The sequence below is a fragment of the Ricinus communis genome, chromosome 7 (assembly GCF_019578655.1).
Source record: "Ricinus communis isolate WT05 ecotype wild-type chromosome 7, ASM1957865v1, whole genome shotgun sequence".
NCBI classification, from domain to species: domain Eukaryota; kingdom Viridiplantae; phylum Streptophyta; class Magnoliopsida; order Malpighiales; family Euphorbiaceae; genus Ricinus; species Ricinus communis.
The window spans coordinates 7,520,457-7,533,784 of NC_063262.1; the positions used below are offsets into that span (position 1 = coordinate 7,520,457).

Genomic DNA, 13,328 nt, shown 5'->3' on the forward strand with positions numbered 1-13,328 from the left:
CATAACAAGTAAGTACCTCAAAAATAACATTATTGTAATTTGATTGCATCAGATTTCATAGCAGCTTTTAATTTTATGGTCAGTTAAAATAAAATTTCATAATATTAATATATATATAGATCTTTTTTAATTCTAAACTTATCTAGTTAATTGATGAAATGTTATATCTCGTTATTTATAAAAATAATTATAATTAAATTAAACTATGTCAAATTTGATAAACTTTAAATATTTATTTTTTCTCTCTCTACTTTTAATATTAACTATTTGTTTAATAAAAATATATATAAACATAAAATTCATTCATATAGCATACAGTAATAAAATTTATTTCATAAGTAAAATTTGAAGCAACTAAAGGTGGTGAACCAACAATTACAAAATCCCGATCACCTAAACTAAGAACAAGTGAAAATTTGTGTATTCTAAAAGTTCTGAAAGAAAATGGGAAAAATTATAATACAATAAATAAGACTAAACATATAAAATAAGGTCGAAACAACAAATTTTAGAGCTAAAAGGGAAGAGAAAGACATTAGTCTCATCCAGCGCCGTTTTAGACAACAAAAATAGAAGAAAAAAAAGAAAACATTGGTCTGCCTTTGATTCATAGTTTGCGCCAGAATCAGAATCCAGATGAGCTTTCTCCTCCAAACATTTCTTCTTCTAGGGTTTATTTATTCTTAAATGAACTCTTCTCTATCTCTTCCCATTTCTCATTCTCCCTCCAAATTCTAGGGTTTCTATTACCACTTTGACTAATTTTCTCCACATTCTCTCTTTCTTCAACCCATAAAACCTCGTCGTTTCTCATTCTCTCTCCCTCTCTCTTACAGTCTGCGGTTTTTTGGATTTTGGCAATTTGCATTTTCCTATGTTTCTCTGATTAAAGGTTGAAGTTCTGGTAAGTTGCTTGCTGTGTTCTTGATTCTTTCTTTAATGGGATAATCATAAAAGGTTAGCACTGATAAGTTTTTGTTTTAGTTGGTGGAGGTGGCGGGGATGAATAGTGTATTCAGCGAACAAATTCTTGCGGATAAGCTCTCTAAGCTCAATAGCACCCAGCAGTGCATTGAAAGTATCCTTTTTTCTTTGTCCTTTTCTTTTCTTTACTTATTCAATAATTATTTGCCTTCTTGTGTAACTCGTCTCCTATTTATTTTTGTGCACACGAAAGTAATGCTTAGCAATTTGTTTGTTTTCTGGAAAGAAACTCGGAGATATCTTAAGGCATGTTGGAGTCCTTATAATTTGGATAAATAAAATAGATGTTAATTGGTTTTCTAAATGTTGTTAGTTGCTTTTATCTTACATTCGTAGTTTCCAATCTAGCCCTTACCAAATTGAAGTTGCTTCTCCCACTCAGATGTAGCATTTTTGATGAAAAGGTGAGAGTGACATGATCACTTTAAGCTCTAGTTCATGGGAATACTTTTGACTCTCTGAGTCATATTTTTCTTCTTCCTTTTCCAATCTGAAAGCCAATCAACTGCTTATGTGTAAGCTCCATGCTTGATGTGTTTTAAGTTGGTACTTCTCTGCATTTGTCTTTTAAGTTGGAGTACCAGCTTTGAAGATTCTTCTTCTTCCATTCTATAAATTGATTCTTTGTTCAAGTATGTTCTTCTTGACTCTATCACGTAGCTTTGTCACATTGGTGCATATTTCACCGAAGCAAAGCAGAACAAGTTGTTGAAACATGGGATAAACAGTTCCATGGTTCACAGATAGCACAGAAAGTTCCTTTATTGTATCTTGCAAATGATATCCTTCAGAACAGTAAACGTAAGGGAAATGAATTTGTATCAGAGTTCTGGAAAGTTCTTCCTGCTGCACTCAAAGACCTTTCTGAGAAAGGTGATGATCGGGGCAAGAGTGTGGTTACTCGATTGGTAAGTAAATTCATGATTTTGTAAGAACCAACAGTTCAAAAAGTAGGATGCTCCCATCACTTTTTCCCAACAAATGATAACTTACAGTTATTAGGGTTCGGACCATAGTAATTATGGGTTTAGATTATCTCATGTATTTAACTATACAGGCTAATCTTACTTTTTGATCTTGCCTGTTATTCAGTTGACATTTTATTTCCTTTTATTTCTTTTTTATTTTCTATTCTTAAGCTCTTAATTAGATGGTACATAATATATGAACATCTACCAATTTGACTATTTCAAGAATTAGCCAATGGAGTTCGCTCGAGTTTCTAACATTGCTTGTCATAGCTGATATACAATATTTGCATCCTATACCATAAAAGTTAACACCAAAACAGAGAAACATCTCTGGCTGACAGTATTGCAATAGTATGAGGCTACTGATATTTTCCATCTTTAATATCTTTTTGAGAAAGTTGACTTTCGATGGTTCAGTTTTCAAGACTAAAATTCAAATTAATGTTAGGTAAATATATGGGAAGAAAGAAGAGTTTTTGGATCTTCCGCTCGAAGCCTCAAAGATGTAATGCTTGGCAAAGATGCGCCTCCACCATTGGAGTTCAGCAAAAAACGTTCGCGGTCTGTCAAAATCATGAAGCGGGATTCTCGATCCATTAAAACAGTAAGAATAAGGATTTTGCTTCTTATTGTTTCTGGATTTTGGTTTATGCACTTATGGATAGGTATGTGCATATTGCATGTTTATTCTATTGTGCATCTATACTTATTAAGATTAGTTTCCTTAAATGGGAAGAACATGTTTTCCCTTCTCATCTCCCCATTTTATTGAGATGTGCCTCACTAATGTATCATGCTTTGGATACCAGAAATTGACTATTGGAGGTGCTGCGGAAAAAATTGTATCGGCATTTCACTTGGTTGGCAATGAACATCAAACTGAAGAGGCAGAGATGAATAACTGTAAGTCTGCAGTCAATCGTATAAGGAAGATGGAGAAGGAAGTTGACATTGCATGTAGTAATGGTAAGTCAAACTAAAATGAAGGTCTTATAGACCAAGGCGTTGCTTTTTAATGTTTTTCAAGCCATTCTATTGCTATATGTTTTTCTTATGGCCTACCGGAGTAGGGTTCTAAATAATGGGAGTTTCATAACTTCTGCTTCTTTAGGTATTTAACTTAATGTATTGCATGTTGAACTTTTTTGTCCATTAATTATTATTATTTAAAGGGATATTCTAGAAAGTCATGATAGAGGTGTCTGTTATGGTCTGACACCATTACACTTATTCCAATATCAAAATGGTGCAAGATGCTGTTATCGGAAACCCTGCTCCAGAAAATGGTGCTTTGAATTTTTGGATGTCTAAACTATAATTTTCTGGCTTTTTCAGGAAAAGATCCCAAAAGAAATATGCTGGCTAAAGAAATAGAGGAAGAAGAAAATCTTCTGAAACAAAGTATTGAGAAATTAAAATCAGTTGAAGCTAGTAGAGTAGCTCTCGTGTCTCAGTTAAAAGAAGCTCTTCATGAACAGGTACTTCATCGTGCTAGCACGTAATGCCATTGTTGTCATCTAAATGCCTCTAATGATCTATTATGGATATATTACTATTATCTATCTATGCATTATGTAGCAGATTTCTGCAATTCTATGAGCTGAACTTTGAAACTTGTCTTCTTTTTCCTGAAGGAAGCTGAGCTGGAGAACATTCGAACTCAGATGCAGGTACTTGTCCTGGTCTTTTCATACTTCAGAAAGATGTTCTATTGTGGCTTGTTTATCGCTGGGTGTTAATAAACATTGGACTTGTACTGCAATGTGCAGGCGCGCTAGACAATTATCTTGAATCTGCTTGACTTGTGGGATATCAAGATAGTGCAGTCATGTAGTGTCAAGAACTTACTAATTTCTTATAATTTCAGTATTCTCGGCAACTTAAGTGATCTAAATTACCCATTTGACCACTAACATGTTGAAATTGTTGTTTTCGTCAGAAGTAAATTCTTTAGAGGTGATAGAAATTGTTAGGAATATAAAGTTCAAGATCTTGAAAGTTCCAATATTTGAATTTGTTGAGTTTGCATAGACTTTCATCAATATTAGTTAGTCAAGTTCATACCTTTAGGAATTTATATTTTGCATCAATAAATTCCACAAATTGTGGCATAAATACCATCATACCTGCATGTTTGATAAGAAATGACAATTTTGATGCTGGATTATCAATCGGAGCCTACATGTTAGTGATAATCTTCCGAAGTGCCAATTCATCCAATGGGACAAAGATTTAGACTATGGCCTTTGTGCCCGATTTTAGGCAAGATATGTCTTCAAATTGTCATAACTAGAAAATTCCCCTTAATTTTTCATTTTTCAAGCTTCTGCCAGTAGTATGGTTTCAAGTCACTTGGTTCAAATTGTATAATCCTTTTTCCCTATTCAGCTGCTACCATGGGTTGATATTAATGTGCAAGTATAGCTATATGAAAAAGGTTGCTGCTATAATGTCTCAAAAGCCAGAAGGATGGACCATCTTTCAGGAAACAACTTTATGTAAAGGTCAATTTGCTCAGATTAGTTTTGGTGGCCTATAGCATGATGGTCAATCAATCATAGATTGGTTTATATGAAGAGTTGTTCTGGTTTGCTCTTTTTAGCTGTTTCTCTCTCTTTTAAAAGAAAAAAAAAGAACCATGAAATTATGAATTATGCTGCTTTTGATATGAAATGTTGTTGGAACTTTTTAGGGGCATATAAGATTAAATATTAATATCTTTCATAGGGACTGCATATATTTACATGTCAAGGATTGACAAACTTTTCATTAATGCAATGATTTGCAATTTCAGGTGGGACAGGCACAGGCAGATGAAGCCAGCAACATGCGTAAGCGGCTCAATGATGAAGATTATGTACCCAGGGCATCTACTTCCACAACACAAGCGGTTGATACAAATGCAACAGGAAAAACAACTAAGAGATCAGCTGCAGCCATTGCTGCTGAAGTAGCAGATAAGCTTGCAGCTTCCAGCTCCTCTCAACTGATTATGCATTCTGTTCTTTCCACATTTGCAGCTGAAGAAGCGAAGAGTGCTGGTTTAACGAAGAACTCAAAGCCTGAGAAGTCCTTGCCCATTTCAGATCCCAATGTTTTTATGCCAGCACAGTCACTGACTGCTCCATCTAACCATTCATATCAGTCAGTTATGTTAGCCCCACCAACCATGCAGAATCAGGCCCCCAGTTCTCAAGCTCAATATCACATGCTTCCAAACCCACCCTCCCAACAATATATGCAACCATCAGGGGGTATTATTACACCATATGGTTATGGTAGTATTTCTCCCTTGCCTCCAGGGCCGCTGCCACCCCCACCCTATGTGGTGAGTCCAATGGTGCCTTTGAATCAACAACCATCTCAAATAACTCAGCAGCAACCAATGCCACTGGCACAACAGCAAGCCCCAATACCCCAGCAACAACCAATGCCCTTAACTCAACAAGCCCCAGGACCTCCTAGTTTTCGACCCCTGCAGCCACCTGGGATGGTGTATTACGGGCACCCTCCCCATTCTTGATCACCTTTAGGTGGGTAGATAGTATAATCACTGTGACCGCTTTTTTAGGGCAGGGTTAACTTTTCTGAGTATTTTGAAATTTTGTTTGTGATAGATCAGCTTTACTGAGATCTACAACATACAGAAATCTGAAAACAATTAAACAAAAATTATCTCAAACAGCAATGGAAACAGCCACTGGGAAGGGGAATTCTTCTTCACCCAAACAAAATATCTTCGGGTAAAAAAAAATATATATTTTGATATTTTATTCATTTCTCATTTTTGAAAAGAGAAATTCTTTAAAATCTCCTGAGATCATAATACTTAAACTATTAAACTATCAAAAATACAAACTGGTCGAGGCACAGAACGAGCAGTCTCCATTACCATAGACTTGTTAGAAACGTTAACTCATTTAGGGCTACTTCTGCCAGTGACCGGATGAGCAGGATGACCAAGTGTTCACCAAAATTATTGAATTTGGCGCAGCTTCACTACCAATGGAAACATAAGACAAGGTGTCTTATAAAAAGGATTGAACTATGATTAATGAACTACCTCTATGGGGTTAAAGAAGATTACACTTTTAAATTGTAAATGATCAAAATAAATGTTATGTAATACTCAAGGAACACTAACATCTTGCAAACTTCTCAAGGGAAGAATGAAAGCTTCTTCCGAGCACAGCTCTTACATGGTTGTCCATGGAAGTCTGGATGTTTGGTGGCTGATTGTTCCCAAGGTCAAGTGTTCTAGGGCTGCTGCTGCTGCGCCCTTGAGATTTTAACAGCCTCCTATCACACTTGAAGAGGAAAGATATACACAGCACACAAACTTCTAGGTATTATCGACATGTTCCCATGGAGGTTTTATAAAGTTTTGAAATTTATAATTCTTGTTTGAAGATGAAGTAATAGGAGTTTATATTGTATAAAAGTCTATATTTCATTCTAGACCATTATTTTATCACCGATTTTTCTCAAATAAAGTAAAATTAAAAATATAATATGCATTTAGTAGGTTGGAGAAGTTATAGTTTAAAAAGTTTTATATTTATTTTACGTCAATTTATGCCATGCACCTCGGTTCACCTTGCAATTTGGGCCAGAGGCAAGGGTATGTGCGGGACTGCTATCCCGCTTCTTTAATTTTTTTTTTTTCACATTTGAATTTATAATAAAATAAATTATAAAATGTTAATATTATATTTTAAAATATATATTTTACTTATGCATTGTATGACTGTCATAATTATTTTATTTTTAAATAATAATATAAATTAAATTTATAATATTTTTATAAATAATAATAAATTAAATTTTTTAATGTCTTTCTTAATTTTCTTTATATATAAACTTAAACTTTATATGTTAACAATAAGTGCACATGTCAAAATGTGTCAAAATATAATAACACATGTTAAAAAAATTTAAATCTTAAAATTATATATATATTATAGGTAACTAAAATTTAAATATTAAGATAATTAGTAACACATTTTTTTATTTTTTCAATTAGTCATTTGGAGAATTAAAAATCGATATACTTTCAGTAAATAATAAAATAAATTATCAATTAAAACTAATATAATATAAATCTTAGAAAATCTTTATATACTAAAATTTTATTTTATTAGTGAATAAAACTAATTTTTTACACATTTGAAAATTTTAAGAATTTTATCAATATGTAATTGATAATTCTATAATCAAAAGAGTTATATTTTTTATAATGGATATCAATATTCATCATTTATAGGATAATATTCATTTTTTACTATAACGATGTTCATTTTGTATTATGTCAATTTTTAAATGCTCATTATTTTAGTAAAAAATATTAATCATTTATGCATATTTATTAATTTGTTCTTGTCAATTCAGTAGTTATAATTTTATATATATTTCTTAAATCACTATGAAATATTTATTTTCAGATGAAAATAATATTGACTCTTTATGAAAGCTAGATTCTTTGTTTTTATGATGCATATTGAAATATTTTTATAATTAAAAAAAATTTGTATCATTTATAGGCATAATATTCATTAGTTTGGTAATGAATATTCATTATTAATGAATACTATATTTATTTATTTATTGAAACATACATTATATAATATAAACATAATATAAATTGTCTTTACAGTTAGTAAATAAAAAAAAATGTCAAGCTAAACTTATTTTACAAATATTTATATTGTGGTAAAAATATATTTTTAATAAAATAAATAAAATAAATAAATAATGAACATTTAATGTTTAAACAATCAACATTAGTAATATGTTTAATGAGCAAAAATTAATAAACATTTAATACCAAATTAATGAACATAAATTCAAAAAAGAAGTGCGCTTCTCTAACCTGCACGTCAAAGTCGTGACACACATGTTACATCTAACCAGACCAATATGGTACAGGATGCATGATATAAGGCCTCTTTAATTTACTATTCATTTTTTTTTAAATAAAGTAAAATTAAAAGATCTAGCTCACCTTTAAAACTTTATTTCCATTTAATTTATAAACCTTAATTTATCCTCATTTTTACTACACAAAGTGTAAGGAGTCAAATTTTTCTAAATAATTTAACAAAATCATTACTTTCTTTTTTTATCAAATTGGGAGTGTTTGGTAAAGTCTGGAGGATATTCTTTGGTTGGTTGGCTGGATCGTTTAAAGAACATGGTTTCTAATTAATCGACTGATTTGATTGTTGTAGGTATTGATCTAAGAAAAGGTGATCTTATTAATGTCTGGATCTGAGTGTGATGGTACTAATGGTCCATGTTTCTTACTTCAATCCTAAACCTAAAGAATTAGTTTTATCAGTTAGTGTTGATCTTGATCAGTATATAATAACACTATGTTGGTTTCTCTAGTTCAGAGTATTGACTGGTGGAGTTTTACCCAATCCACATCCGTTCTTTATGCTGGGACTGGGAATGAAGGGTGAGAATAAATACTTTAGGATTTTCTTTTAATTATGATACCTTAAACTTCTACTGCTTTCAATCTCTTCAATTTTGATTCTTCCCTTAGTGACGTATATTACAAACTATTGTATATTGGAGATAGGTGAGGACAAAGCTGTTCATAATTAAAAAGAAGTGATCCCTAAATGGTTGATTATGAAGCTCCATGTCCATTCGGATCATCCAAATTGTCCCCAAAAATTAGCTCGTCCCATTAATTGCACTTGATTTTCCTTTCAATCACTAAAGCCTAATAAACACCATTGCAACCTAATTATATCAAAACTCAGTACTATGAATTTTATATCTCGAAAAGATGTACAATGGTATTGACAGATTCTTATCTCTTTGTAAAGGGTCTTCATGCTTAAACTATGATAAATAAAAAAAGTTTACCGGAATGGTATCTGAATCCAAGCAACTCGAGCCTGCCTATCCAAACAGTTTACAGCAGATAAGATAATCATTTAAATCAGCATGGCTCAACATTTGAACACTCGCCTGATGATAAAATCTTTAAGGCAAAGAGGCATATGGTACATGATTGACATAACGGTAGAGAAATAACCTGATGAGAACCAAGCAGGTGGATTTTTCTTGAGTACAGCAGCTACAGTATTCCTTGCAAATTCTTTGGCAGGGGTGGACCTTGTTCCTTGTGAAAAATATGCTCTATCCTTGATTGCACCTTCAAATGGCTTGTATAACCTCCACTCAGGCATATGGTTGTAGCTGGCTATAGCAGAATTTCCTATGTTTGATTTAACAGCTCCTGGAACAACATTGATGACATCGATCCCTAAAGGCTTGAGTTCCAACCTGCACTCAACAAGGACAATCTGTTTAACGTTTGATACGAATCATTCGATACAATAGCTTAGAATGCTGTAAAAATGCCAATCCTAAAATACAGATTTACAGCTTTGGATAGCATCCCTATCTCAGATCCACATATATCTACTCTGCTATGTAAACTAAAAAGGTTAAAAGAATCTGCAATTGGTGGAATCTGTAATTGATTAGGATAGGAACTAAGCTGTTCCCAATTTGAGGTTTACGAAAATTAATTAGACAATATATAAAATAATGCAAAACATACAAGTCATCTTTGTCATAGGTTCACTCTCCTGTTCTGTATTTTAATCAGACATTTCGAGTATAAACAAGCGAAGAAAAATGCTAATATCAACTATATGAGAATTAATTATTTTTGAAGTTTATGACTGTTGGGTAGTCGAAGGTTATTGCTACCATTTTAAAATTTCAACACCAGGGTTCTACTTCTATGGCTAGCATTTTAATATTCAACACGGTTCTACTTCTACTGCTACCCTTCCAATTTTCAGCACCATGTGTCACAGCTCAAGCATTTTCCTAGCTAATAGTGGATTGGACAGCTGCCTAGTTCAGCCCAATCCATTTTGTCACTACACATCATGTAAATTTTGTAGCTTGCCTATGAAGTAGCATAGCAGTGAACCGGGTTAATCTGAACCCCGCAGAAATTGGGTGCAATTTATAAGAAATGCTTCAAAACATGGTTCTACTTGTACGCTTTTGTGCGTCAATGCGATCAGTGTTCCACATACCTCAAGGTGTCTGTCAGTGCATGAAGAGCAGCTTTGGTTGCAGTGTAAACACCAGCCCATGGGGTAGGAGCCATTACCGTAACACTTCCAACATTTACTATTTTGCCCTTTTTCCTAGATGCCATGTGAGGCACAGCAGCTTGAATAACTCTTATGGGACCTACAAGGGCATATAACTAAGACATTACCAAAAACAGGAAATTAAAAATAGTAATGAAATGTCTCAAGCTCATCTACTGGAAAAGAAGGACAAAACACAGAAGCTGGTTATGTGGCTGATTATCCACACATCCTTCCGAAAAAAGAACCTAATTTGAATGACATGAAACATTTCAGCTATGAAGAATATATAGTTATTTCATAGGAAAAATTCATTAAACTACTTTGTGGTTTAACGCATTTTCTCTTTAAAGTCTGCGGTTTACTTTTTTTTCACTTTAGTATCTTGTGAATAATGACCTTTAGTAAATAACGGTCAAATTGCAATACCATTAAGAGATTCTGACGTGGCATGCAATAGCCGTTGTTTTTCCAACTGCCACATCAGCACTTGCTAACGATATTATACAATTTAGTCATTATTTGCTAACGGTCATATTCACAAGATATCAAAGTAACAAAAAGAAAACCACATTATCCTAAAGTGAAAATACGTTAAAGCACAAGGTAACTTACTGAAATTTTTTCTTATTTCTTTAATAGGCAAAAAGAATTATAAGAAAATAATTGTCATGTGACAGTGTAAATATATCTATGGAGATAGACCAAGGATAGGGCATTAATAGAAAGGACAGATTATTCATTATTATAAGATTCCTTACATATTATGACCTAGTTACACCCAACCTTTTCATTTAATTGCCAAAGAAGTACCCTACTTGAACAATGAAGGGTGTTTCTTATTCAATAATAGGAAAACAAGAAACACGAGATCAGCTGGGAAAAAAGATCACGGATGAAATTCAGGACACTCTTAAGAGAAAACTATAAAAACTTCTACTATCATGGCATTCCAAGATTGATACTATGCATAACTTTTATCCACATCTCATAACATAAATTTCACTTTTGATTAATTCAATCATGCATGCATCCATGCAAATTGAGCTCCTAAATCCATCGTACTAATATATTGCTTATTTATCTGCACAATGGGAAGCAAGATCGATAAATGAAGCATATTTTGCTCTGATACAAGATTATCTACTTGAAAATGCTTTTATTTTGTAATAGAACGATCAACCAGCAATTTTGGATCTCTTAGAGCATATTATCCTTATTGTTTTCCAGCAGATTCTGCAGCTGCAAAATCACCGGGATAAATACTATTGGTCCTTCCACTTGAAGAAGCATCAGCCAACTTTCTTCTCTTCAATGACGACTCCACTTGTTGCTCTAGCTCTTTGCTCTCCACCTTTCTTCAGTTTTCTTTGAACTCCTTTCTCATCAGATAAACTCTAGCACAAGCAGCTCCACTGGACGACATTACTTAAGACTGAAGACCCAAGAATAGAAATTGTATTGTGTGCTAAAAGTGTATGGTATGCATTTGACTTTTGAGAGGATTTGGAGGGAATTTATAGAGGTAGAGAAAGGAGTTAGTTGACTTTGCTATTTCTCTTTCCCTTACTCATTTGGTACGGAATCTGACATTGGAATCAGAATCGAAAATAAATCGGAAGCAGAATGAAAATTTTAATAAGTTATCTAGTTTTCATTTTACTTGTTTGATTAGTTTAGAAGTGGTTTGATTTAGTTTCTATGCGAATGAGAAATTCATTCCCTAAGGGGGGAATGTGTGATCCATTGATGGAAAATACGATTCCAATTCTGCAATTTCTTTTGGACCAAGCACTAATAATCAAGATCACTTATTCCGATTCTGATTTGCACCTAATTCTTTCATTAAACATACGGACCCACACTTGATAAATTTTTGTTTGTACCCATCAGGCAAACTGCGTTCCTAAAACTGCCAAACTAATATATTGCTTATTTATTTGCCTAAGGGAAGCGAGATCACGAATCTAGGCATATTTTCTCCTGATTACAGGAATAACTACCTCAATGTGAAAATGCATTCACATATTGTAATACAAAGACCAACCAACTCTAACAAGCAACCAACAGGGCCACTGCTAGATTTCCTATATCAGCTAGTTATTCAAGTATAAAGCTAATCCAATTGCCTATGCAATTATAAATCAGAAACAAAATTGTAAAAATTATTTGGGTAGTTATGATTTTCATCACAAAACAGTAAAATAGTAAAATTAGAAACAAACAACAATCAAACATAGAATAAAGTAGAGATTTTCATAAGACCTAAAAGAAACAGAAGGAAAAAAAAAACATTACCATAGACATTAGTATTGAAAGCGTTTTGCATGGCAGGTAAAGGCACTTCAGCAAGAGGGCCAACACATTGAATTCCAGCATTATTAACCAAAATATCAACTCTCCCGTACTTCTCAAGAACATTTGACATTACATGTTGCACGCTCTCATCAGACAAAACATCCAGCTCTTGAAGATAGAATCTCTCGTCGTTTTCAAGGTCTCTCATGGAGTTCAAGGACCTACTTGTGGCCACAACTAAGCAATTGCTTGCAGCAAATTCTTGTGCCAGTGCATAGCCTATGCCTCCATGGCTGCATCCAGTGATCAGAACTACTGGTTGGGTATAATATCCCATTATTGGGTTGGAAATGGGTTTCTCGGTTTCCTTGTTAAAGATGAGATTTTTGTAGTTGAAAGGATTTGATTGGAAAGGGAAGATTTTGAAAGGATTTGAAGGAAATGAATTTGAAATCAGAGATGGGTCTTCATTGATTCCTAGAAGTGAAGCTCCCATTTCTTGGGTACCTTCCTCAATCCGCTTTTGAACCGTGTTTCACTGTTTCTTTCATGACATAGGAAAAGAGGGTGGTTTTTTTTTTTTTTTTTTTTAATAAAAAAAGTTATTATGTTTTTAACATTTTATGCAAGGGATTCGAGAAAAGAAGAAAGAAATAAAGCTGTACGACTCTTTATTAAATAATAAATAAATAATTTTATATTTTATTTTAAGAATAAGTACAAAAAAAGAACTCTCCAAATTCACCTTATGATAAGTTTCATTATATAAATTCTTTTAAATAAAAGAATATATAGTTAACAATTGTAATAAAAATAATTATTTTATTGTTAAAAATTACTGCACAAAGATTTAATTATTTTTATTTTATTACTCATCATTATAATATTATAATATGAGTTTAGAGTTATACTGTTTGACCGTTAAATCATGATTTAAGAAGCCATT

At 32.9% G+C, this 13,328-nt stretch overlaps 2 protein-coding genes across 5 annotated transcripts; one reads left to right on the forward strand and one right to left on the reverse strand.

Moving 5' to 3' along the window:
- The first annotated feature begins 338 nt into the window (after positions 1 to 338).
- LOC8276884 (regulation of nuclear pre-mRNA domain-containing protein 1B) lies at positions 339 to 5,627 on the forward strand. Its single transcript, XM_015725256.3, has 8 exons — positions 339 to 904; positions 985 to 1,078; positions 1,645 to 1,892; positions 2,404 to 2,559; positions 2,765 to 2,921; positions 3,291 to 3,433; positions 3,590 to 3,625; positions 4,750 to 5,627. The coding sequence occupies exons 2-8, from the start codon at positions 1,003 to 1,005 to the stop codon at positions 5,476 to 5,478; spliced, it is 1,545 nt and encodes a 514-aa protein (XP_015580742.1). The 5' UTR covers positions 339 to 904; positions 985 to 1,002; the 3' UTR covers positions 5,479 to 5,627.
- Positions 4,800 to 12,978, reverse strand: LOC8277525 (short-chain dehydrogenase RED1). Of its 4 annotated transcripts, none has more exons than XM_048376640.1 (4): positions 12,383 to 12,977; positions 10,025 to 10,184; positions 9,004 to 9,254; positions 4,800 to 5,606 (listed from the first exon to the last, which is right to left on the reverse strand). In XM_048376640.1, exons 1-4 carry the CDS (start codon positions 12,876 to 12,878, stop codon positions 5,590 to 5,592), a joined length of 924 nt encoding a protein of 307 aa, XP_048232597.1. In that variant the 5' UTR covers positions 12,879 to 12,977; the 3' UTR covers positions 4,800 to 5,589. The 4 variants fall into 4 exon arrangements, with proteins under 4 accessions (XP_048232597.1, XP_048232596.1, XP_048232595.1 ...); XM_048376639.1 differs by having other exon boundaries at positions 4,800 to 5,954; XM_048376638.1 differs by lacking the exon at positions 4,800 to 5,606 and adding an exon at positions 8,710 to 8,867 and having other exon boundaries at positions 12,383 to 12,978.
- Between the last annotated feature and the right edge of the window lie 350 nt (positions 12,979 to 13,328).